Genomic DNA, 24,922 nt, shown 5'->3' on the forward strand with positions numbered 1-24,922 from the left:
GAATAAACGCAAAAATGACGCCGTTGCTGAGTGTTCAAAGTATTGGCGGATCTCTTCTCTTAGTTTGGTCAGCGTTGACCCGTCATCGTGAGTGTATAAGCCAGATAGCTGTCCCAGTGACCCAGATTTTGAAAACGTCATGGACTGAATTACCTCGATTTCTTCGGTACTTAGTACAATCAGCAATTCTTTCCGTCCACGAAATACAGACCACCCACTGTATCCCTGGTCATTTATTTCATCGTAGTCGTCTGAAACATCTGCGATGTTTGTGAGTTGGGGTGCAGCGCAGCATAGGGAGGTCCACGATTCTACAAACTGTAACGAGCCCTTCGGTAACGTTGCAAAGTTACGGATTCCTCTAGTAACGATCGACTCGGAAACGATGTGAACGTGGTTTTTTTTTGAAATGCAGTGCTAGTCCAACCAATTTGGAATGCAGCCGAAGGAACGGAAATATTGTCTGCATTTTTGCACTTTCAATGCCGTACCTTGTCACATGCCCCAGCAAATACGAGGTACCAGCTTCTCTATACAGTTTTTCCGGCATCCAAGCTTCTTTAGTAGGCGCAAACGCGACGGTAGCCTCCATGAACCTCTCTGCTGTCAAACGCGCCACACGTTTCAACTCGTCCTTCATGAGGACTGCTAACGTTTTTCGTTTGGGCTCGTCGCTGTGGATAACTTGCTCTTCTTCTTTGGAGCACTTGCTTTTGAAAAGGCAGAATTTCGCACTAGTCGACGGATCGGCGTTGGGCTCACTACTTAACAAAGTGACGGTGTTTGCCGCTTCCAGGTTTGGCGGAATTGACTCATAGCAGTGTTTGCTGCAATATGAGTTTTCACTAAAGTCTTCCATCAGCTGACTGTCAGGACTCCGGATGTGCAGCTATATGCTCACGTCATGTGAGCAGAAATGATGGATAAATTGCCCACATCGTGAGCATGCTATTTCCTTGGAGCAAGAAGTGTTACATACTGCGCAATTACGTGAAGCGTTGGCGACGACTGGACAAGGTGGCGTCGTACCCTTTGATGATGGTTGGTCCTCTCCAGTCGATACTGGGGGCGATACAAAACTATAGCCACGATTGCAACCGTTATCCACAGATACCGGGTAACACGAAGCCGCTGAAGCCTTCCGTGAACAACCCGACGACGCCAAACCAGTGTCATTTTCACCACCAGAAAATGCACCAGTATTTTGGATAACGTCTTTGTTTGACTTTCCATCCTCACAATTCGCACTTGCAGTGTAAGTTCCTATTTCACGATCACCGAGCGTACGAGTTCCAGAAGGTATGTGATCTATGTTTGAGGGGACACTGCTATCGAGCTAGCGTCACCGTTACGAGAGCACCCAAACCGTTTATCTGAATTACACGTTTCAGTATCACCACCCGCGTTGCCACACGACATGGCTCTGTCGTAATGCTCCAAAAGCGCTCGTTCTCCCAGAAAAAAGTCGACTCCGGGCACGCCTCTTGGATTGCCGTTAGGGGGAACGCAACGATAAAGCTCACTCAAACCGGTAGGCTGGCGATGATACCAGCCTTGACCACGGAGATACCTCCATGTCGCACCAAATACAGCTCGGTTGGACGCTACATAAATACGAGCAACGTTTGTTTAGTGGGGTAAGTCACCATTCCTCGATTTTATTACGTACCCAACGAAGTGGACGTGTCGACAATGATGCCAGGATCACGAGAAGGTTGCCATCGCTTAGGAATGGTCCCTCGGTCACCCTGCCATCGCTGTTTTCTTTTGGTTGACCCCATGAATTGCCGCAGCAGTGAAGAAAATGATGATTGTCCAGTATGTAGCAAGTTATCAACTGATTGTTAAGTGCAGAAGGTTCAACCACTGTGTTTCTTGTATGAAGGAATCTGTGCTTTATGGAACAATCACGCAGCTGTCTTCGAAGGGACGTTCAACCCAAAGATCGCGGCAGTAGCTGGCTGCTCCTCTATGTGTACAAAGAGGACCAGCACGCATTCCTTGTCCATGAGCGTATACCGCAACTCACCTCCTTTGCTGGCGTCCATGTCGCAGGTGCTGCGGGTCGATCGGCTTGCATCTACCTACCAGAAACATACTGTAGCACAGTTAGTTGAAAATGTATTACCCAGTTTCTTTTGAATAATTAGATCAACATGGATGCCGTCTCACCACTAAGTACGTTTTGCATTCAACAAATCCAGACGAGCACTCACATGATGCAGTTTAGGTCGTCACGGACCTTTTCAATAGTGAGCGTTGTCCGGACGATTTAGCAGCGCCACAACGAACGTTGTGAGCCAACATCATGCTGGTATTTCGCAACCTGACCTTGTACGAGTACAACGATACCCTGAAGACGTGTTTCAGCAGCTCTTCATTGGCGACAAGTAGCACACTGGTCGGCAGAGTTGATAAGCATCTTGTCGAAAATTCCTCGGTGTGTTGCATGGGAGTGGCACATGCAAAATGAAGCAGCAATAGCAGGCGTGGCGAGCGAGTTGCCCAGCTCAATGCAGGAATTGTAGCTCTCGGGTTGGATGTAATGGTGTCTACTTTTTTGATCTAAGAGAAATGGGTGGTGTAAATTTAAATAGTGTGGCCGGCATTACAGTTGTAAAATTGCTTTTAGAGTTCATTCGCGCGACAACGTAAGCCTATTTGCTCGCCAAATTATGTCAGGATATACGATTTAAGAGTTATTATATTTTCTTGGGTTCTGAATCAAGTGTTTGTACCACCCAACACTAAAGTTGGCGCGAAGTTGAAGTGAGTAGATTGAGTTTTTTTTTTACTTTCTGTCCGCATCGCCAATTCCACGATTTAGATACCTTCATTTTACGTGGGATATACTGTGATTGGTGGAGCTATGGATACAAGAAATGTGACTAGCGGAACCACGGTCAAAAGAGATGTGATTAGTGGAGCCGTTGTTCAATACAAGAGCGATCTCACCCGCGACGGCAAAAGTTCCCGCCCCAGCGTGTAGCAAGCAATGACCCATTTTCAAATTATCCGAGAGCCACACAAGTCTTTTCAGAGCCCTACCCGACTTAGTCATAACTTTTTTACACCTATGTAGATTAGACTACAAAACTATAGTTTTTTAATGTTGAGAAGATACATCTGTAAAAATCACAAGTTCAATTCAACCATGATTAGTCTCCTTGAATTTGCATGCCCAAATCAACATGTGTGCAGCCCCTCCCAAATTTCATTCTGAATGTCACAGTTGTGGTGTGGTTGGATCTTCTCTGACCCACGGACCCTGAATAATGCCGAGCACTACCTTTTTCGAGGAGGAAGACAAGGAGCTGGTGCAAATTGTTCGCCAATATGTTGACCAGGGAGTAGTGCGTATTGCGTGGAAGGATGTCGCTGCGAAGATGAAACATTGGAGGCGTTCACCCAAGGAACTCGCCCAGAGATTAAGCTCGCTTAAACGCACCTTCGGATCGGAGTTGTCAAAATTTCCACGCTGTTTTTAAATCCATGTCCGCGCCTCCCGAGGTCGCAGAAGTGCTCAAATACTGCGCATCCGTCAGCCCCATGGTAGCGAAGGCTCGTCCGAATCGACAGCACAGGGACCTAGCCAGCACGGGCATGGTAAGTCTTTCAAACAACAGCGAGGCAGAGTATCATCTCACCCAAACAACGTGGAATTAGTGTCTTCGTTATCGGAAGCCACGCGGACGTCAACTGTAGAGGATTCTGGTCCAGCAACGACCAATTTTGGCCAGACGTTAGCAGAAAACACTCTGCTGTCAATGGATAGAACTATGTTGGAAGCTCCAGAGCTGCAGTGGCAGCCAAGTTTTTTGTTTCGGCGAAGCAACATGACACTCGCCCATTACTGCATGACAACAATGTACCACGTGATGTGCATCAAGTTGTAATTACGATGCTCAAGAATATATCTCGGAGCGAGGTCGTGTACACACCCGGTGCAGCTCATTTAACTGCTGGGGTGAAACTACCGATTGGGGTGTCGTCCATGATTGCCTCAATACACCAGATTGGTGCGATTGGGGCTTGGGATGTATTTCTGGATATAGGCCCTGGCGTCGGGAATATCGAGGTTCAATTTGTGCTTTCAACTGCTGTTCGATCGAGCATTGGGATTGAAATACGTCGTGATCTAGTAGGTCGTGCAATGGGATATTGAGTGATCACGTGGTGAGCTGGCCAAGACTGCGAAAAGCCGAGGTTTACGCTCCGAATGTGAAAAAGATCGATCTGTCAGCTCAGGCTCCGTTCACAAGCGCCACAATCGTGTTCCAAAACAGCTTGCGCTTTGATCCTTCAGCCACAAATCACATCGCCGATCAGCTCGCATGTATGCCTGATGCCAGAGTTGCTTCGCTCACCAGTGCGGTTTGTCCAAGACACAATTCTATCTGCACGAAACACTTCTGCCGTCGTTGGAAACTACGCACTTGTGTACACGTGAATGTGAGTTGGACATCAAGTGTGGTGCCGATGTATATTTTCGTTAAAAGAGGCGAGTAAGCAGTGCACGAATGTACTGAAGTTACCACGAGATTTGGTTATCGTCACTGCACTTTTAGTAGCAATCAATTCTACCCAAGTCCGTATCTATTGAAATGTGATTCAGTGATAGTTGATCAGCGTATGCTAATGCCAACTTCACCGTCGGGAAATCTGGTACTCAAACTCAGATGGCATGCCTTCACACTTATGACGGCACCCTCACACACAGCGGCTCAACTGAGCTGGAAATCTTCAATGACAAGTATCAGGAGATCCATAATTGCCCGTATACACCACGAAAATGAAATATATGTAGGTGCATATCGCTAAATGTTTTTCAGGACGTACTTCTCGAGTGCCGGTACGCCTTACTCGTTCCTCCGCACAAATGCAAGTAAATACAGCATAGTTAGTGCCCCGCCATTAACCGTTCAATGTTCGTACACCCGTCAACCATGGACAACTCCATATCGCAGGATCAGATGCCCTCAGCATTGCCCAGCACACTAAAATGTGAATTATTTTCATCGGTTCCCCGGTTTTGGTAAGTCTCAGGAGTTGTTTTCTGTGTCGTGACCACCGATTGGGCTCGTATCGCCACCACCGGATGGGCTTGTGTCGCCACCACCGGATAGGCTTGTGTCGCCACCACCGGATAGGCTTGTGTCGCCACCATCGGATAGGCTCGTGTCGGGGGAGAGAATGCCTGTCAAAATTGCAGTTGTCCCATGCCTGCTAAAGAAAAAAAATATATGGGAAGGGTTAGATTGAGATGTGAGGAAGAATATGGGAAGGTGGTATGTTTGAGAGTTAAAGCATATTCGATTTCGTCTTTATCCTCAAAAGTCGAGTCGTGGGGTGTATAATTTTAAAGATTTCGTGGGCGTGCTAAAAGACCCACCACGCGAATCACCGGTTCTGGAAGGAAGCTGCTCCGTTAACGTCTGCTGGAGCCTGGGCGCGTGGCACATCATCCTTCAAAGCCTCTAGCGCCTCGAGGATCGTGGCCACATCGGCCTTGAACGTTCGGCCAATCTTGCCCTTGTTCGGCTTGATCTCCACGATCAGGCGCTTCTCGGGATTGTCGAACTTGTGCGTGCCCACCATCTCGACCTTACTCTTCTTGGCGTCAACCGACAGGTCGTATCACGAGCGGTCGGCGTGGCCGGCGCACTCCACCCAGCCGGAGCTCAACTTGATCTCCAGGTCTATGAATATGTATACTTTTAAACTGCTATTATAGTTTCACTTGATACTCTTAGTATCTAGTGAAACTAAAGAAACACTGAATACTATGAGTTATAATGATAGTAAATATTCTCGGTATCAGTGAAACTATAATAACATTATAGGATTAAATGTACGTCATAACTTTACAAAATGGCTACATTTCAGGTTTAGTACTTCCACCCATTGACAGGCTTCGATGGTTGTGGGATTGTGGAGATCACTTGTCGATTAATCTTACTTTAGCGATTTATACGACTGGATTCATACTCAGTGGTATGTAGGACTCTCCTGAAATGGATTTCACCCGAAGACACTCTGCATGCAAGTACGTGAAATTTTCAATGTTTTAATATACTATTCAACTCAACTTTTAAGAGCTGCTGCATGCTGTCGGCGAAGGTGTACGTTAATTGAAATATGCACTTTTATGGGGAAAATATAATGTATACGAGAGAACAATATATCAGTAAGAAATAAAAAATAACGTAGCAATTACCAAGATGAATTTAAATTTGGGCGACGTTGAAGTTACCAGGTTTGGAATTGCGTTTTTCCTCGGGGTGACCTTTCCACCAATCCGATATTGGTATTTAAAATGTCGTCTTGCGATTGGTGGAGCCGTGTATAAACGAGCTATGATTGGTTGAGCTGTTGCTTCAACATGTCAAGTGTTTGCTTTAGGTGACTATGGCGGCGTGTGGCGGCAATTTTCCGGCCAGCGTGGTTATCAAACGGTCAATTTAAAATTCGCCGACCGGCGCTTTTATCCGTCGACTCTGCTCGTGAGCAAACCTACACTACCCCCCCCCCGTTATCGACACAGCCCAACTCGACCTAGTCCTCGCCTAGTCACTGATTAACGGGGATCGTGTGGTGTAGTATTCACCATCAATGAAGAAATCGTTCGACTGAAGCTACCATGAAGAAGATCCAGATGGTATTGGCGGACAGTAGACTTGACCGGGTCGAGCTACTGAAGATCCTGCTGAACGTGTATACTGTCCCGCGTCGTTCGTGATCCAAGCAAGCGGAGATCTTCTACACGTCTATCGCGTACAAAACCAAGATACTGGGGTTCTGTCGCACGCTGAAGTGGTGCTCTCCTCATTATACTTGTCATTCTGGCTGTGGCAGAAGGTCCATACTATTAATACGCTCGCCCAATACCGACCCTTTGAAAGCCCACACGTACGTCGTACGTTATCTGGACATCGCGGAGCTGCTGAACGAGGGGACTGTGGTACGCCCGCAAAGGTAAGCCACCGAGAAGCTACTTATGGGCTAGACGCTTAGTTCACGTAAATGTGTCCACTTTTGAGCGATAAAAGACCGTCAGAATTCACATGCACACGCACACACACGGCTAGACAGCTGCTAATGGACGCACGTACACCGCCATCGATGCAAAGGGCAGATCATTGAATACCCAATCCCACCGAAAGGATGTTTAAGGCTTAGCTACACAACGAGCTCGAACGCCTTTATCACATCCGCAACTCGTAAGAAATCTTGAAGGTTCTGAGCACGTGCTGACACCGCTGTCTCCAAAACCACGGTTGAAGGCTCTGAAGTGCGTCAATTTCGTATTCGGATACAGTTGATGAGCTGTTGAAGTACCTCCCCTCGCCTCCCCTCGTACCTACGAAAGGCTTGTCTCGAGTTTGTTACACCGGATGCACTCGAAGATAGCCCCTTGCATTATGAACAAGTCCATTCCATTAACAGTCCTGCGGATACGCATGGTGCTACAATAACATAACAGATAGCATCACATATTTTTATTTTGAAACTTGAGAACTTCATTTTCGTTTGGAAACGGAAGTATTCTTATAGCTTCTGTCCACGCTGTTTGCGGTAAATCGCTTCAGAGGGGCTCACTCCTTTGCTCCGCGGCGATGAAATCGCATTGGAGGTAGCATGGCAGGCGTAATGGCATCAGGTCTAGTTTGGCACCACTCGGGCGACCGATAGTACGCGCACTTGGTGCATTGGCACCGCTGCCATTCATACTTGTCCGTTTGCTTCGCCAATACGTTGACGACGGTCATGGCCATACTTAAATATACAAAAATACTGTAGCCACGTTTCTTGTGAGACCCGTCCTTCTTGTGGAGGTAAATTATCTCGCCATCAACAGCCTCGTCCGCTTTCATTTTCTTGTGCACTTGTACTACTCTTAGTCCGGGTATACTCAAGGTAGCCCTTCAAGAAGCTTAGACGATCATGAAGGTGTATGACTGTGATCTAGTGCAGATAATAAGTAAGGCGCTGATAGCGGCTAACAAAAACACGCATAAGCAGAGTCATACCTCCGAAATTTCCATGGATGATTATATCCATCTCAGCATCATAATGTACTCGTGAAGGTGATCTTGCTTGCCTGCATAAAGCTCTGCATAAACATTGTACATCTGTTTCACAGGGAGGGCCCCAATGAAATCATCAATTCCGGCGTATGAGCCAAAACTGCGCTCGCGTTCCTAAGAACAAAAAAGGCTTCCGTCAGCGGAGATTTTATCATTAATAACAAAGCCACATAGCGTACTTGGGGGTCAAGCGAATAGGAGACAGGGTATAGGTTGTCGAATTCGATAGGCTGATGAGTGCTGGCAGCGAAGTACTCCAGAGCCTGGGTTGAGCATACATCAATTAGTAAGAGCTTCACATAACGAGCTTACATGTCACGCACCATGTTGATGTCCACGCCACAACCTCCATTCCAGCCCAGCGTCTCCTCTGGGGTTGGTAGCTATTTGAGTACATCATACACAGTCAGCTGCAAGATCATATAATAAAAACATATTTGAGCAACATACTAGACAATCAGCCATATTTACAGGAGACGGCAAACTCTAGAATGAAAAGCACATCCCTTTACAATCCAGGTGCGGCTCGTGGGAGATCACTGGTCTATGCAGCTGAGTTAATCGAGCACGTGATTTGAGTGGATAAAATTAAGCTGGGGCAGTAAAAGGTAAGAGTCTTCTTTACGTCAAGCATTTTGGCGAGAAATAGTTTGTAAAGCTGCTGAGGTTTTAGATATGGCTACGCTGCGGAGTCCGTAGCTTTTGTTCACTATCGTGCATAGTAGGCAGGCACTGCCCACAAATCTGGCTAGCTTCGTTAGCCTAAAAGCTTGTCGAGCGTCCATGACTTGTGCGAAAGGATCCACGTGAAGTACGTAGACTTCAGGCCAGTCTGTTCTTGACACAAGTGGCGAGTGCGCGGCGCAGATGTCGGTGACCTTGCAAAATATCCGTTCGACGCGAGCGCGCCTAGCACTGAGCAAAATGTGCAGTCTTTGGATACCTTCAGGTCAGTAAGTCGCCTCCTCTGTGAGTTCCTGGCGGTATACGACAGCCTTGTCGCTTACCACTTTGTGCTTTCGCAAAATCTGGAGTTGTGGTCTTCTCAGCTTAAGACCCCGGCGCAACGAAGCCACATAAACATTTTCATAAAAGCTGCATCATAATCGTTAGCTGACAGAGCATTTATGTTAGATAACACGCATGAACATGACCTGCGTACCGTCGATCTTCGCCGTGGGTTTGTACGTGATGTCACACTGTTCAAGTTTGCATATGTTGACATCTGCGAGTGTATCCCTGCTTAGATTGTTCAGATCCTGTGTCTGCTTTGCTGGTTAGTATATGTAGCGCGCGAGAAGTGTGTGGGGGCTGCATAATTCTAAAGGCCGTGTAGGCCACGGATGATCCTGTTTTGCTTTGCTGGGTAGTAGATGTAGCGCGCGAGAAGTGTGTGTGTGTGGGGGGGGGGGGGCACATAATCCTAGAGGCCGTGTAGCCCACGGTACTTCACCTACTGACATTATTCCGCAAGCGAAAAACCGGAAAATTGCAGATGAGTGAGCTACCAGACAGTTGCTGACCAGAAAAAAAATGGTGTTGCAAAGTATACATGAGGTACTCTTCTTTTCCGTTTTTGTATATAACATCTACAATTACATAGAATTTGGACATAAACCTCTGATATTTCGTGCCGTAGATAGCTACAGTACTTAAAGTATCCTTTTAGGACTTTATACTTAAAAATGGTATGGTGCTTCTTCATATCGAAGTGTATGGCTCTAACGGAAGGGTTAAGTAGCCTCAAAAACGGAAACGATTCCACTTCGTTTTTTGTCTGAGAAGGATCTTGACAGGCACGATGGCTCGCACTGTACGCGTGCATACCGACCGTCGCGCGAAAGGATTAATCAGCGCCACTTTGGCTCCATTCAAAGTCTGAACACTATCCTTCACATAAAAAAAGCATTACGCGCAATACCCGTCCATAAATATGATTGGTTGAAAGTGCTAATTTCAGCTCAATGTCATCACAGTGTCCAATAACAATTTTCAAAATATGCAAAACCAATACAGATCCGCCCCAACACGTGAAACGGATTGGTTGAAACAGTTTTCTTTAGTGGGAAAGCCACGGGCAAATATATCGAATAACATATGTTATCACATACAGTAACACGTATTAATACAACAAAGAGTCGACGTATTGGTGTCCTGTTAGTGATTATTATAATATTGCGCTGTAAAAGGGGCTAAATGGTAAATTTCACCTGTATGCACAGCATACAGAATGTCATAATATACCGGGGTATGGGCAATTTTATCTTACATATTCTGACGGATGTTGAAACTGAAAAGTGAATCATGTGAGCTTTGCTCGCAACCCGTTCTCTCTTTTTTGATCATGATTGTAAGCTTATAATGCGCCTCAAATTGAATGGGAATCTACAAACCGTACTTGTTTAGCCCTAATCGTACGTATTTTGTTGCCACAGCACAGACAAGCAACAACGAAGTAAAGTAAAGCCCAGAATACCTCCATTTCTTTTGACAGAAAAACATCTGGATTTTCAGAGCCCCTAAAGAGATGTGATATTTTGCGATCGCACGGTACGACTGCCGCCAAACCTTGGATTGGGTTACATACCAACCAGAAATAATATGATTGGACAAAAGCGATGGATTACAAGATGGATAATTTAAGTATAACGGTAGCGGTACTTGCACATAACCTTACAGAACGCCAACAAGGGGACAACTGATAGAAAGTGATTAGAGATACATGTAGGAGCGTTTCCATTGGCACTACTCAACTCACTTCGACATGTTCCCGAAATAGCTTAAGCAGCAATTCAACAGGCTAACAGTCCCAAGAATACGCATCCAACCCACTCGAAACATGGCGACTTAGAGAGCCGAAGTCCTCCTGGGTAGTGCAGCTACTTCCACTAGGAGTATAACATGCGCGTGGCGCTGGTTCACCGGGGTCTTCGCGCGCATGTGGAGGTATTGAAATCTCTATCATTCCTTGCGGCCCATTATTTTTTGCACTTTTTCGAGCGCATTCTGCGGTCTCCTTCTTTTGCGACTGCCCATATTCTTTTAGGAGCTTCGCCTTAACGTCGTTCAGCATCAAATCCATTACATTCTTAACAATCGTAAGCCCGATTTGTCGTGCCATCTGGCTCCCCCAGCGTATGCAATCCGATGACATGTTCGTCGAACACATCAAGCTGTTTAGCCATTGACGTATCATTGGCCATCTTGAACACGTGTAGCCGTCGTGTCATCGTGAAACGATTGTGGAGCGTCGTGCGGTTGCAGCACCCACGAAGAAAATTCCATGCCTGCAATGGCGCAGGTCGCAGAACGATCCTTCGTTCGATGCTGGATCTTAAAGGCTTGAGCGATGATAGCGAACGATTTTCCATGCTGAACCACCCGGCCTCCGTGGCTTCATTTTCCGGGTTGATCCGACCGAGTTGGTCCTCGGATGTGAACCTCTCCGGCCAAGGACGGATATCGTGGGGCGACTACGTATTTGCAGTATGTGAAGATTGGAAGGACGGATGGATAGATCGCTTAGTGACAGAGAACATGACTCACCATTACGAGGATCTGTTGGAGAATGAAGACATGACTAGCGGAGTTGATAGAACATTGTGGACGGAAAGAAGCTGTGTGTAGCAGGCCAAGAAACGGTCCGCCTCCCCGGTTGGATAGAGAACGCATTAGGATGTTCGAGGTACTCTTTATCCCAAATCTGGATATACATTTTGCTAGCGGCTGAACGCGGACTGAACATCAAGTCCCTACCGCATCTTTTACCATTTGGGGAAAGGTCATACCAATTGCGCTGGGAAGAATATTGGCAAGACGCCGTCCTGGATTGCCAGCAGGATCAAGCACGGCTCGTGCAGAACGCCAGTGCTAGCAGTAAGTGGGAGCAATGCATAGCTCGCAAGACACATCTCGGACGGAGCGGGACGATCGGAACGGAGTGCCGGCGGTGAAGCAGGGCATTGAGAAGCCATGCATGGAGGTAGGGGGGGGGCTAAGAGGGAAGCAAACGGTAACACTCCTTCTGTCCCGGTCGGAAAAGACGAAGGCATCGCGTGGGTTGGAATTGGTACACGCGGATGTGGTGGGACCAATCCGGACGGTCTCGAAGGGATACACACTATACATTCTGACGATGAAGGACGACCAGTCAACATAAGTGGCCTACTTCTCTAGTCCTTTTCCAAAAGACGATTGGTGTTTTCAAGGATCGTACATAGACTAGTAAACGTTTACACTGGATATGAAACTTTCGTGATCACGCCTGTAGCAGAAAACTAATTCTGGCATCGTGGGAGCCAATCTGTTTCGCCCTCTCATTCAAGATAATGTATATACCACTCAGCATCGGTATTTGAGCCCAACAAGACTCAAAAGCCAGCATTTATTTGGCGAAACTACACTTGACAGCCTTCCCCTTAATTATTTAAACAAAAACTATCCACCATCGACATTCTACAGTTGATTAAGTTTTTTCATTTTGATTCGTTATTTTTAGGTTAATTTTATGTGTCTGCTGATTGGGTAGCTAGATATGGTGTTTTTCGTTTCGCCCAAATTGTAGCCCTCTCAGCCCGTTTCTGCAATGGAGAGTGTGTGTAGTGGAAACTAATTGGTTGGTCTACCGCCCCAATAATTAATTGTAATATCGGTAAATTTTGACTGATCTGCGACAAAAAACATAATAACATTCAGAGTACGGAGGGTTTAAGCGCGGCGTGCTCACACGTATCTAGCGTTAGACAGCGGAAAACATAACTGTATGCGCAATGCTTGGGGCTTTAATGTGGTGCGTGCTTTGCATCAGCCCTTGTGCTCTGGTTGCAGAGATATCGGTCAACAAATGAAATCGGCATTTTGGAGTGGGCTAGAGTAGCAAAGAGCAAGGCCGAGGTGGCCACCAACTGACCGACTTCAATATGCGCAACGGGACCAATGGGTTAAGCGGTTAAAGTGCCTATGGTCAGACAACAGAACGGATTTTGTGAATAGAAAGGTCTCTGAGAAGTCATGAAGAAGGGGAATATGCATCAGCGTTTCGGTCATCACAGAACGCATTTGCTGAACTAATGAGCCGTACAAACGTGGGAAAGCACAAAGTATGATGCACTTCGAGGGTGTGTCTACAAAATGGTGAATTGAAGCAGAAAGTACAGCATTTACTTGAGCTACCGGTCTAGCAACATGGCGAACGGGGTGGTAGCGCCATACTAGTTGGGATTAAAAAAACGATACATGTACAACTAGGGCGTCGCGAGTCAAATTGTGATAATTGGGTGTGTTACATTAAAAATAATCACGGCAGAGGTCACACCAAAGTCTGCTGCATTTGCTTTTGAAACCTGAATATGGGGCCAAAATCGGGCTATCCGCTTGTTCGCTAGGACCTTAGAAGTTGATGTGCCGGTTATCAATGATCGTAGGTCAGATTTGTTAGCTGAAAATGGTGGGTGTATCGCCCCCCCCCCTACTTTAACTGTATACTAAGTCCACACCACACTATCTGCTTGCTAAATTTCGTTGTAAAAGCTACTAATGCATATTTTCTCTGAGCAATATATAAAACCGATGAAGGTTGCCTGGGTAACATGCCTTGGTAATGTACATGACCTGTAGCACAATATCAGCGAGGATTCTGCAGTAGATCGGATTCAGGCATCTATACCAATGCTGCATGGATGCGCAAATCCAATTGCATTTTTGACACCTTAATCAGGTATAAACTTTCATAAACTACTGCTCAACACTAAAAGACGCGGGCTATTGAACGAGGCTGACGACACAGGTACCATTCGTTAACTTATAACGATGCTACAGGTACTAGGTTTTGGAGGCTTTGGGGTTCTGAATGCCTTGCAGTATGTATTGTTCTCGCATAACATGCTCAAATTGGAAAAATGGGACCTTACTCAGGTCGGTTCTTAGCTCTTAAATAAATATAAAAGAATTGGTATTGTGATATTGAAAGCGTGCGCTCGGTCCCATGCTAGCTGATGAATTCTGTCAATTCTTAACGTTGGGGATTGCTGTTTAGATATGTTGTAACTTAGATTAGTAAAAAAACAGTGTTAATCGCGCTGAAATTTGCTTGATACTAGCCCTATTAGCCTTCTAGCAGATCGCCAGCCCCGCCCCTCCAAACAAGAGATGTTCCTAGGGCTAAATACATGTCATTGGCACTGCGTCGCAGCTGGTACCGACTTGGCCTTTATGGCTACTCTCAACGCAGCCAATGCCCAAACTGCACTGAAAACGATCGGCTGGCGTGCACGTCGTCAAGGGAACAAACCGCTTACCAAAGCTACGCAGTTCATCTCGAGGTTGGCTTGATTGTGTTAGATACTATAAGTACCATACCTTTTACTTCAATTTATCATGGTCATGGGCGGCCGATTTTTTTTTGTGAATCACACACCCTCACTCGGCTTGGTCGGTAAACCATAAATAGGATGATAGGACAGTGTACCAGCGACTCTGGCAGCTCACAAATTAAAATACTCAGATATTTAACTATATACTTCGCTCCCTCTCACAATGGGACCAGTGGACTGTTGTTTACTAATGGTTTGAATACTTTCGGAAGCCATCCCCCCCCCCAAAGTGCTGTGTTGCGCCCCGTCACATGTTGGTAGCACGTGTTGGTCAATCCACTCCAACGCGGGTAGACTGCACGACCTCTAAAGCTCTGTCGCCATGGACAGGTTAACTTTCCCTCGACTAAACGACTCGCAAATTTAGTCGGCTCGAAGGATGAATGTGCATCTTCGTGATGAAGCCCTTATAGAGCCTGGGGCCATCAATACCGGACGATCAAGACGAACGTGTCAATACGATTGCCACTTACGAGAAATAGATCGCCATGTATGTGCGGTACAACCTACAGGCTTCGGCGGCGGAAGCAAAGCCGTTATGCCGAAGCTTATTACGGCTAAAGGCAAAACCGTATGAAGTAAATGAAGGCGGGAAACTTAACTTCTGTGTTTGATATGTAGGGGACACGGCTCCGATCTCGCCATAGAACCCGACGTTTCGCACCCTTCAACCTTATCCGTTGTGCTAACAGTTGCTTGTACACGCGAGAGACGACCCCGCCCGGATGTTTCACATCATGGGCTCAGCTATGCGAACGGATGCGGGCCGTGTTCCTCCTGTCAAACCGCAAGTATCGTCGGCGGTCGCGTTTCCTCTCGTGCAAACAAGGAAAGAATGACCTGAATAACTACATGCCAAAGATGCGAAAATCCACGGCATTCCTAATATATAACTCACTCAATGAAGACACCAACGCGATGGTGTTTATGACCCGACTTTGTATGGACCCTGCGCCAACCCAGTGGTTCCGGGTGCAGCCAAACCCCCTCGACGAAACATAGAGACACCGTCAGGCGTGTGCCGGCGTCATGATGGGCAGGGAATTTGTCATAGAAAGCCAGCAGGGCCAGTTTACCGGACCAATTATGATTTAGCTTGGCTCCACCGAGCCGCAAGACATTTGATGTTTCATTTATGGAAGCTAAGCGATGCGATCATCCCTTCATATCTTGATTGGTGTTGGGGCGCCGAGGAACTTTGCACGCTCCCGACGGTTGCTCGTAAGCGCAACAAGTTGACGATGGTTTGAGAGCAAGCATGAGCAACGGGACAGTGTCGGTGCGCTAGACCAACGGGAATTTGGACACTGTCCCCACGTTCCAGTGGCTCTAGCTGTCACGCGTGAAAATTTCGATAGCTTGCTTCCGAGGCATATTCGAAGGTGGCGGCTCTAAGAGGCGACCCGCGGATGGTGAGCCGCTATTCCTCGCCTCCTCCGATCCGTGCGGGGCCCACGTTGAGCAAGTGACCCACGGTTCCCGGCCTGGGTGGCAGCATCACCGTCATCCTACAGGAGAAGTTTGAGAGAAGACGGTCAGCTTTGAGACCCGTGCTGAACTCTGAGGCGGAACCGGCTCGTGAGAAGCACACTGGAGGTATATCGTACTCGTGGTAGAGTACCTCCACCCTGCTTCACCGGAGCGGATTAATCGACTATGACGTGGAGAAAGCTCTCCAGGAGCGGCGGCTTCGCAGTAAGTGTCAGCTCATCGTGATGTGAGGGCGCTATGTTCACTCCAAGAACTCGTGAGATCCGATTGAGCGACTTCAACATGACGACCAGGATGATGTAGGGATCTGAGAAAAGTAGCGTTTTCGTAAGTAGATGGGGCTTCTCGCCTGGACGGGGTACGTACGACAGCGACACTTCGCACCCGCGCACATCGTGAGCGCGAGACGCCGCGCGCTTATGAATGTATCTTGGCATGCTGACGAAATGACCAAATCAAAAACGAAGCTCCCGATGTAGAAGAGCTGTCAAACTGCTTGGAGCTCCCGCAACGCCTTGGGTACGTACTTGAGGGTATTAATACACGACCATAACATGTCTTCGCATGATTTCCAGCCCCAACAGCGCTCAAGACATTTAAGGGTAGCGACATACAGACTAAAGCCCACCCCGGCTCTCAGGCATCTTACTTCAAGTTGCTAAGCCCTTTAGAGGGATCCAGTGCTGCGCACGAAGCAAGCTCCGGGCCACCACACCTTGATCTACAAGCAACTTATCCTTCTGAAGCCGGGTGCTGTTAAGCTCCCTTAGAAGTGTGGCGACTACCATACCAAAAAGAAGTTAGCCCCAACGCTCTTCTTGGGATGTCAATCACCTCTTGAGGAGACGGCGGCTTCTTGCCTGATGGGTGTCGCCACCGACCCCCACCCCCACGCATTAGTTGGACCGCTTGGATATCTCCTTCTGTGGGGACAAGGTCGCTCGTGATGTTTCGGGGCTTATCAAGAGCGCCCTCCTCCTATACATTATAGTAGTCGAAGATACCGTGATAACGATCACCTGTCCCTTCTCCTCGCCGAGCTGATACTTCTAGGGCTTGCGCTGCTTTGAGTGCTTGGCCTCTTCGGCTACCGCTCCAACCGTCGGAGCACGATCAATGCCCTCGGCAAGAAAGAGGTCTAAAGAGGCTTCGCTTCTTCCGTCAGCACCAGCTTTAAGCGAGCCTTAGCCTCGTCGTCCGGGCACTCAGATTTATCAGGCTTCTAATCGTGATCTGTGTGATCACTAACGAGCGAAAGGTCACTTCCGTCGTCGTGCTCGCTGTGCACTGGATATTGCTCTTCCACGGAGCTCACATGTAAGCAGTGCTACCGCCTGACCTAAACCTTGGCCTTAGTTCCCGGCCTGTGCTCACGGTACGTGAAGCACGGTGTCAGGAGACACAGAAAGTGCCCGACTACGACGTTGGCTCGCGCGGTTGCACGCAGACGCGTCGCCACGCTAAAAATCACTTCGGGATCCTTGCTTTAAGAACTAACGCCCTGGGCTTGCGGCTTCACTGCAGCAGCGCTGGTGTGATCTTTCGCGCCGCGTTTCGCAATACCAAGTGTACGCTTAAGGTCGAAGTGCAGAGCGCGTTTTAGAGAAAGTGTGCTGCTCGTAGCGCAAAGTGTGAAGTGAGCCATCGCCTGTTCTCGCGGCTAATGCGATGTATTTTTACTTAGAAAATGGGAGATTGATACTTACTTACCATCATTCTGGTTGGTCGGCAAACCGAGCCTAAGTGTGTGTGGGGGGGAGGGGGGGAGGGGGGGGGGCAGTGTACCCAAGTTACGTGAAGCGTGACCACCCTCGGAATGCCTTGCACATGGTACCAATGGCGATAGAGCCCAGACATTATATAACAACATAACTTCACTGTATTGCGAAAATGGATCGATGACGCTATTAAGGCAGGGATTCCAGAAGCTTTTCGACGGGAATTGAAAGGATTAGTGCGGAAACATGATATTTGGCGGATTGATCTACGTAATGATCCTCCTGCATGAGTACCTGCGTACGAACTCCGATTAAAAGAAGAGGCACGACCGTTCAGATTCAAAGCAAAAAAGCAATCACCAGCTTAAAGCAAATTCATGCGTGAATTCAACAGCTAGTTGGTGAAACTTGGATCGGTATATCGGATCCAGAGTAGTCGGTGGCCGTGTCCAGCGCTACCAGTGCGGAAGCCAGGCACAGATGAGTTCCGGCGGGCCAACGACTGTAAGGCAGTTAATGTTATAGCAGAGCCGATGTCAGGAAGCATGCATAATTTCGACGCCAAGCTGCATACCGTTCGACGCAGGAAACATTATGGATTTGATTTTTTATTAAGGGTGTATGGTCAGCTGCCACTTTCGGAAGAGATCCAACAGATTTTTTCTCACACATCTGATGAAGGCTTTCACTCTGAATAGGGTGCCACAGAGTTGTTGCGATGCACCCCTTCATTTTTAAGCCACTATGGATGGTCGTTTAGCTGATCGAGGCATTCTTGATATAGCGTTATGACCTGCCTTCGGATACTATTGAAGAGTATCTGAAGGCAACGAGATGTTGTTTGACAAGATGGCTTACTATTGATCCAAATTATGCGTGACTAAGACAAGTTTGTAGGTTCCATTTGTTCATTTCTTCGTAAAAGTCGACGGTAGATAGCTTACTGAGTTTATCAATAAGCGGTTAGAAAAGCGCTTGAGCTCGTGCGTATTTCTCAGCATCCGATAATACAATCATATCCGCTTGTTCATCTCTTCGTAGGCGCACGTATTCCACAGAGTTTTTCCCTGTTAGAGAAGAACCGGGCGCTAATGGTGCTGCAGCGATTTAAGGCGCCATAACAAGAGCTTGTCTTGCTTTCACCAAATGAATTACTCGCCGAAGGGGCTCCAAACCCTTTTCAAGAGAATCGTACATTTCGTCTGCTTTTACCATAACGTAAAATGCCAATTAGGGGCCGGTGGCCAGTTAAGGGCCGGATTCGGTTGGCCAATAGACAATTCGGAATTGCAGGCTTATCTTTTTTCATTGGCCACTACTAAGGTATCATATAAGAGATTACTTAGCAGCCCATAGTGAAATCAAGCGGCCCTTAATTGGCAAGGCCGTCACATTTTATGCACTGTTTTAATTTGTCCTACTGAACGCACCATAGCCGATGGGAAACAATTCGATAAACAGGGAAATATACAATTGTGTCAGCTTTTGATTGGTGTCAAGACCATATTTTACTTTTTACTAGATCAAAAGATACAGTCAAAACAAGAGAAGGTTGCTTTGAACGGCCCTTAATTGGCATGTTCCCTTACTCCACCGACTTGCAACTGCCCCCGCTGGTAGTTGTTTGAATCCGTGAGCTTTGCGAGCGACCATCATAACAGGTTGGCACGGCACACGACGACTTTTGTAAAGCATTTCTCCAGAGCTCTTTACTCTTTAAAGTCATTGTCAATCACAAAAGTCTCGACCGCGGACCACGGCGAGTTCTTTTGCTCCAAGGCCATCTCCATCGTTTTCATATTTTCATCGAGTGCAATAAAATCCAGAACTGGTACACCACGACCTATAACACTAGTGACGAGAAGACATCCTACAAACCAAACGGCAGGCCATTGCTTTAAAAATACTATAATACTAAAGATAAGGTTGCACCACCTTAGATAAGGGCGCAACAATAAATAAGTACTTACCAAGTTGAAAACCCAGGTTGTTCGTTTCGTACGTCCAATGCACAGAGCGTCTCGCCCCACTGCTCGAAAGCTATTTTTTGCACAGCTGTCTGTATCGCTGCTCCACTCGTGATGTCATTTTGATCTCGAAGAACAAGCACATCGTGATCACCGAAGCTCGCCAGTGTTTCCAGCATACTAGACAGCTTCTTATCCGCAGACGTGCTCTTCAGAACCTTTCGCACTATGTTGCGTGTTTGCTGGGATGTTACGTGCCTCTCCAAAGCCCCTGACAAAAAATGCTGAATGTGATGTGATCCAGTGTTGGCATCAGCAAGAACTCCGACTTGATCGTACACCAGACTATGTACTGGTATTGATCCAGCCCAGAAATAGCTTGCATAGATAGATGCATTCGTGCGATGATTGTGCGTCCATGTCTACACCAAAAAAATATTCTTATCTACTCGATCATGCACCGACAATGGATAAGCTGCAATACAGACATGTTAATCTTACCCAGTTGCGTAGAATGATTCGCCACTTTTCAGCTTGCCCTTCTTCTGCGGTATTCAGCGATGCAGCTGTAAACCGGGCCTTGCATCCAGTATAGCGACTTGGCGTACTTCGTTGGTCTTTACCGCGGGACTTCTGCGGGCATCCGTGGGTTATCAAAACACTTTGTAGCTGTAGTCCATTGTTTCAGGTATTTGAAGATCACTCACGCTAAAAATAATGCAGCAAATATGTTAGTATATGCTTCATAAAACTGGAACAATAAGACTTACGAGTTGTGTTTTTTCACGGTCCGAGTGTGCTGGGCTCTAAATAACAGATAGTTATCACAGCTATACTTCTCCAACTCGTCACTAAGCTCCGTTCACGACGAATAAAAAAGCCCCTGCATCGGCCGGGTCTTAATCACCACACTCACGCGAGATCTTACCAAGGCAACGCGCTCTGGATATGATTCCGTGCGTCGGACCCGAGGCGTGCGATCAGTATTCGGGTCTTGGAGGTCCAGCTGCACGTTTTCGACATCTGCGTCCTCACGTTCCTCGTCTGTTGGCGGCAACGACTCAGTATCCGCCACGCTCCCGTCATTAGTGCCATAACTCTCCACGCCGGGCTTGCGTCGCCTACGCTAATCAGATTTTCTCGCGCGACGGGATCCTCTTTCTCTTCCTTTTTGCGTCTTTTGGTGTGCCTTGGGAGCTGTATCAAATTTGTAAGCACCAATCAGTCAGTATTCGTACAGTGGTCATATCAATACGAGCTCGAGCATCAACCCCTTCTTTTCCGCGCGCTACCTCTAGCGATTGTCCATACCAGCGTTTAAAGCAATGTGTTCGCGTTTATAAGAAACTATGCAATTCAAAACAATAAACGGTCACCAATCTCGTTCAAAAGCTCCTGCAGCGTATCGCTCGAGTCGCTTGAATCCGTGGGAGGCTCGAAGTCGTCGTCTCCATCGTCATCTACGGAAGACGAACCGGGGTCCGATACGAAGTCCCGTTCGCTGTCATCATCTTGACCGTCGCCTCCGGGAGATGAAATGAGCTCGAATTGGGCGGGAAATTCATCTTGCAAAAATGCATGTCAGAATAGCTCAGTTCACCGCACAAATATTTTAAAATAAGTACCGTCAGTCATGCTTGGGGTGTCTGCTTCAGTGAAGCGGTCCTGCTGCGCAGAGATCGCTTGTCGTAGGGGCGTCAGCGTATCAGTCGTCGGAGAGGAACCCCGCCCGGAAACGTCCGCGATGCAGTGTTTGACGCGTGGCGCGTTTTCTTAAATGAGGCCTTTAAATCCAATTGCCAGCATTAATCGTACTTAAAAATGTATGTACTGTACGTATCGGTAATTTTTTAAGAATTTAAAAATCCACGTGTCAGTTTTGCAACTCTTAAAATATAACAATTACATTAAGGGTGCGCAAATTTTTAACCCGTATTGGTACCTTTTATGAAAATTCCTTATGGTGCGTGAACTTCTTCGCTTTTTAATGATACAAGACGCGTCCCAGCTGCGAGCTATGGGGCCAAGAATGGATTTTGCCGCGGCTTTATCGACAAAATCGGCAAAAGCGCTTTTTTTGCCGATCGGCAATTTGGCAAAATCTGCAAAAACGGCTTTATCTTTCGGCATTATCCGTCCGGATTGCCCAGAAGACGTGATCCGTATCCGGACACATCTATATGGCCAACTCTCCACCGGCTTAGCGTCAGAGTCGTCTTCTTCCCCGCTCTGGCCCATGTTCGAGCAATCGATATCACATCAAAGTGGCGGGCGACTGGCCCGCCATCTGCTGCGACTCGCGGACAGGGCTGAGCTCGGCGGGAGTGTGGTGATGGACGTCCTGCTGGACGGGCCTTACGGTAGCGTGTTCGTCGACGTGTACGGGTCTAGAGGCGCTCACGTGGTGCCGCTGGCGGAGGACGTCTGGGGACAAGGTGGCTGGAGGAAAAATACTGGAGATCCGAGTGCTGTATCGTGACAATTGTTTCTTAAATGCATCGTCGACGACAGAAGATGAGAAAGCTCTGGTGAGATGAAAGAGGCGGGAACTATGTGGAGAAGAACGAGAACATGGTGATGAAGAGGACTTGACCTGATGAGGTGATTATTTTGAAGGCGTTCTGGTAGCATGTGTAAGCTGACGTAACTTCTTGCTCTGTTGTAGGCTACGATGGGGCTGCAACGAAGTGCTGGTCCGGTCGTACACGTACAACAAATTGGTAATGCCGATTTTTACGACGATGAGTATCCTGGTAAAGCGAGCTACGGCTGTATCGATTGAAGAAACGATATCAGATCGAGTAAACTTCATTAATGCACCAACAAACATATATTCTTAAATTCTTACGTGCGTTGCTGCAATCGAGTCACGTAAGGCGTCAACCCAAACGTTCGTTCTGATGGATAGAGTGTTTTGAGACTGAACTTTCGGCCTCGAATACCAGTGAGCTTTGTTTCTTGTGGAAATGTCTTATCCCAACCACTATGTGGCCACCTGGCTTAACAGGGCATGAACCCGACGCCGACAAGAGGACGCACGAGAGTCTACCATGTGCCACCGGCACCTCAAGGCCATGTTTCCCTCTACGCCAGCTAACGTGCTGCGCGCGTTAAGCAGGACGTCTGCCCCGCGATATTGAGCGAGAGGGAAATCTCCGTAGACTTCAAATTATACGCACTGCGTATTGATCCCGCTATAAGCGGCGCATTTGGGTTGTAAATGCGCCCACAATGATAAGCATTACATATTGAGCCCGCTAAAAGCGGAGTACATGGGCAGATATGTCGCCCCCGCATTGGCCCGCTACAAGCGGAGCATACGGGCTGTAATATCGCCCATGATAGTGTTGGAATTATCATATTACTATCTCCACTACTACTACAAACAATAATGGCAGTATACTACCATTGTAGTGCAAAGAAAGCAAGCCACCGTGCCTCTGCATATTCAGGCAAAGTGTCATTTATTGAATGATCCGACAATCAAAGTTTTGATTCAAAAATTAAAGGAGATAATCCAAAGTAGGCAAGCCAACGAGCCACTACCATCGACGTTGCTACATATTTGCTCACAAAGAAACATAAGTAAGAGAAATCAAAGTCCAGGCAAGCCACTGAGCCGCTGCCACTATCGACAATTCTAAAGAAAAGGAATAAGGAGTGAAAACACACTACACACACGAAAACGTCAAGTTGACAATGCAAACACAAATGATGCCTACTGCCCAAATCAACCAAGTAAAAAAACTGTGTTGACTCTGAGTTAAGAAACTGGGAGGCCTTAATCTGAAAAGATATGCCAAATTAAAATGAGGAACTGGAAAATAACTTAGTCAAGGTGAAAATGAAAGGCAAACACAAAAATGTATAAGCCTCTGCCGTAAAATGTCTCGACAGATAATGGGCATACTACCAAGCTTTTGTCGGACATTCAGCTTCCTGAACAGTAAAGATATGCTAACAATGCCTCCATCTACGCTTACCGAGCAATAACAATTTTTTGCATGAGCAGTGTCTCTGTCAATTGACTAAATAGTGTGCATGCTTCTCACTACAGAACTATAATAAAATCTGGAATACAATCCGAAGAGCCACTAGAGAGAAAAACGCCCCAAAGATGTGAGCTAGGTAAAATGTGAGTGTGTGTGTTCCTACTGAGAATATTGCTTTGGTGCAATCATTGTTACCTAGCTGCTCAAAACATATTTATGCTACGTTCACAAAAGAAATATAATGAGTAAAAACAAGCATGCAATTTGCATGATGCAAATATAAAATTGCAAATTTCACAAAGACTGCCTAGCTTGTACGACAAAAACAAATACCCCAAATGTTGAGAGAGAAATACTTAAAGAAATGTATGAAACTGGGAGGCATCAATGCCAAAAACTATTCATGCATTCGCCAAGCTTTAACATTTATTGTCACTGGCAAAAGTTTTAAACATTTCCAGCACAACAGTACCAAAAGAATGAATAAAAAAATATTCAGCACTTTATGACTACAAGGCAAGCCTACAAAAGCCTCTGTCTACTGAAAGCTAACTATAGTTTTACTACTGTACATCAATTCCATCTACAATGAATTCGATAGTTTGCAAATCTATCGCTAGCGCTTGCTAAGTAAAAAAAAAAATTAAACTTGCAAATGAGAAACAACTCGATGAGCCTCTAGGGAGAAAAATAACCCCAACGACGAGAGCCTGCGCACTTACTGCAAATATGATGCGTACGCTACCGATGACACTGTTTGATGTTATTTATGCTTTTAAAAGCTGTAGCCTTTCTTCAAAAATATTTGAAAAACTAGAAACCCTCAAAAATAATAGTCAGATCAACTTGAAAATGACTGCAGCACCTATATTTACCATTTCATGAAATTGAAAGACAATTCTATAAGACCTCAGCAGCGAAGAACATAAACCAAACCACACATTGTGAAGAAATATCCACATATGAAGCAGCAACACAATGGCAGTTTAATAAATGAACAAAGCTAAAACGCTTACACAAAATATATAAAGATAAATACGGTGAACAGGTGTATCCTCAAAGGTTTCCTGAGTAGCCAACAACAGAGCGAACAGGTTTTGATCCTTAAAATGAAAGGTTTTCCTGAGGTAGCTTCTACAAATTTAAATAACTAAAACGATAACAGCAACAATTCAGCGAACAGGTTTTGATCCTTAAAAGTAAAGGTTTCCCTGAAGTAGCTGCTACAAATTCGTATAACTAAAACGATAATAACAACAATCACTACGGTGAACAGGTTTAATCCTCTAAGGTTTT

The 24,922-nt window shown here is 46.6% G+C and overlaps 2 protein-coding genes across 2 annotated transcripts; one reads left to right on the forward strand and one right to left on the reverse strand.

Moving 5' to 3' along the window:
* Positions 1–19,826: 19,826 nt before the first annotated feature.
* Positions 19,827–21,269, reverse strand: PITG_08940 (uncharacterized protein; the record flags this gene model as incomplete). Its single annotated transcript, XM_002902937.1, has 6 exons — positions 19,827–19,905; positions 20,136–20,179; positions 20,405–20,440; positions 20,563–20,678; positions 21,011–21,199; positions 21,260–21,269. The coding sequence occupies 6 exons, from the start codon at positions 21,267–21,269 to the stop codon at positions 19,827–19,829; spliced, it is 474 nt and encodes a 157-aa protein (XP_002902983.1).
* A 382-nt stretch (positions 21,270–21,651) lies between these two features.
* PITG_08941 (uncharacterized protein) lies at positions 21,652–22,731 on the forward strand (the record flags this gene model as incomplete). Its single annotated transcript, XM_002902938.1, has 3 exons — positions 21,652–22,013; positions 22,300–22,387; positions 22,642–22,731. The coding sequence occupies 3 exons, from the start codon at positions 21,652–21,654 to the stop codon at positions 22,729–22,731; spliced, it is 540 nt and encodes a 179-aa protein (XP_002902984.1).
* Positions 22,732–24,922: the final 2,191 nt, after the last annotated feature.

Source organism: Phytophthora infestans, genomic scaffold (assembly GCF_000142945.1).
Source record: "Phytophthora infestans T30-4 supercont1.16 genomic scaffold, whole genome shotgun sequence".
Taxonomy (NCBI): domain Eukaryota; phylum Oomycota; class Peronosporomycetes; order Peronosporales; family Peronosporaceae; genus Phytophthora; species Phytophthora infestans.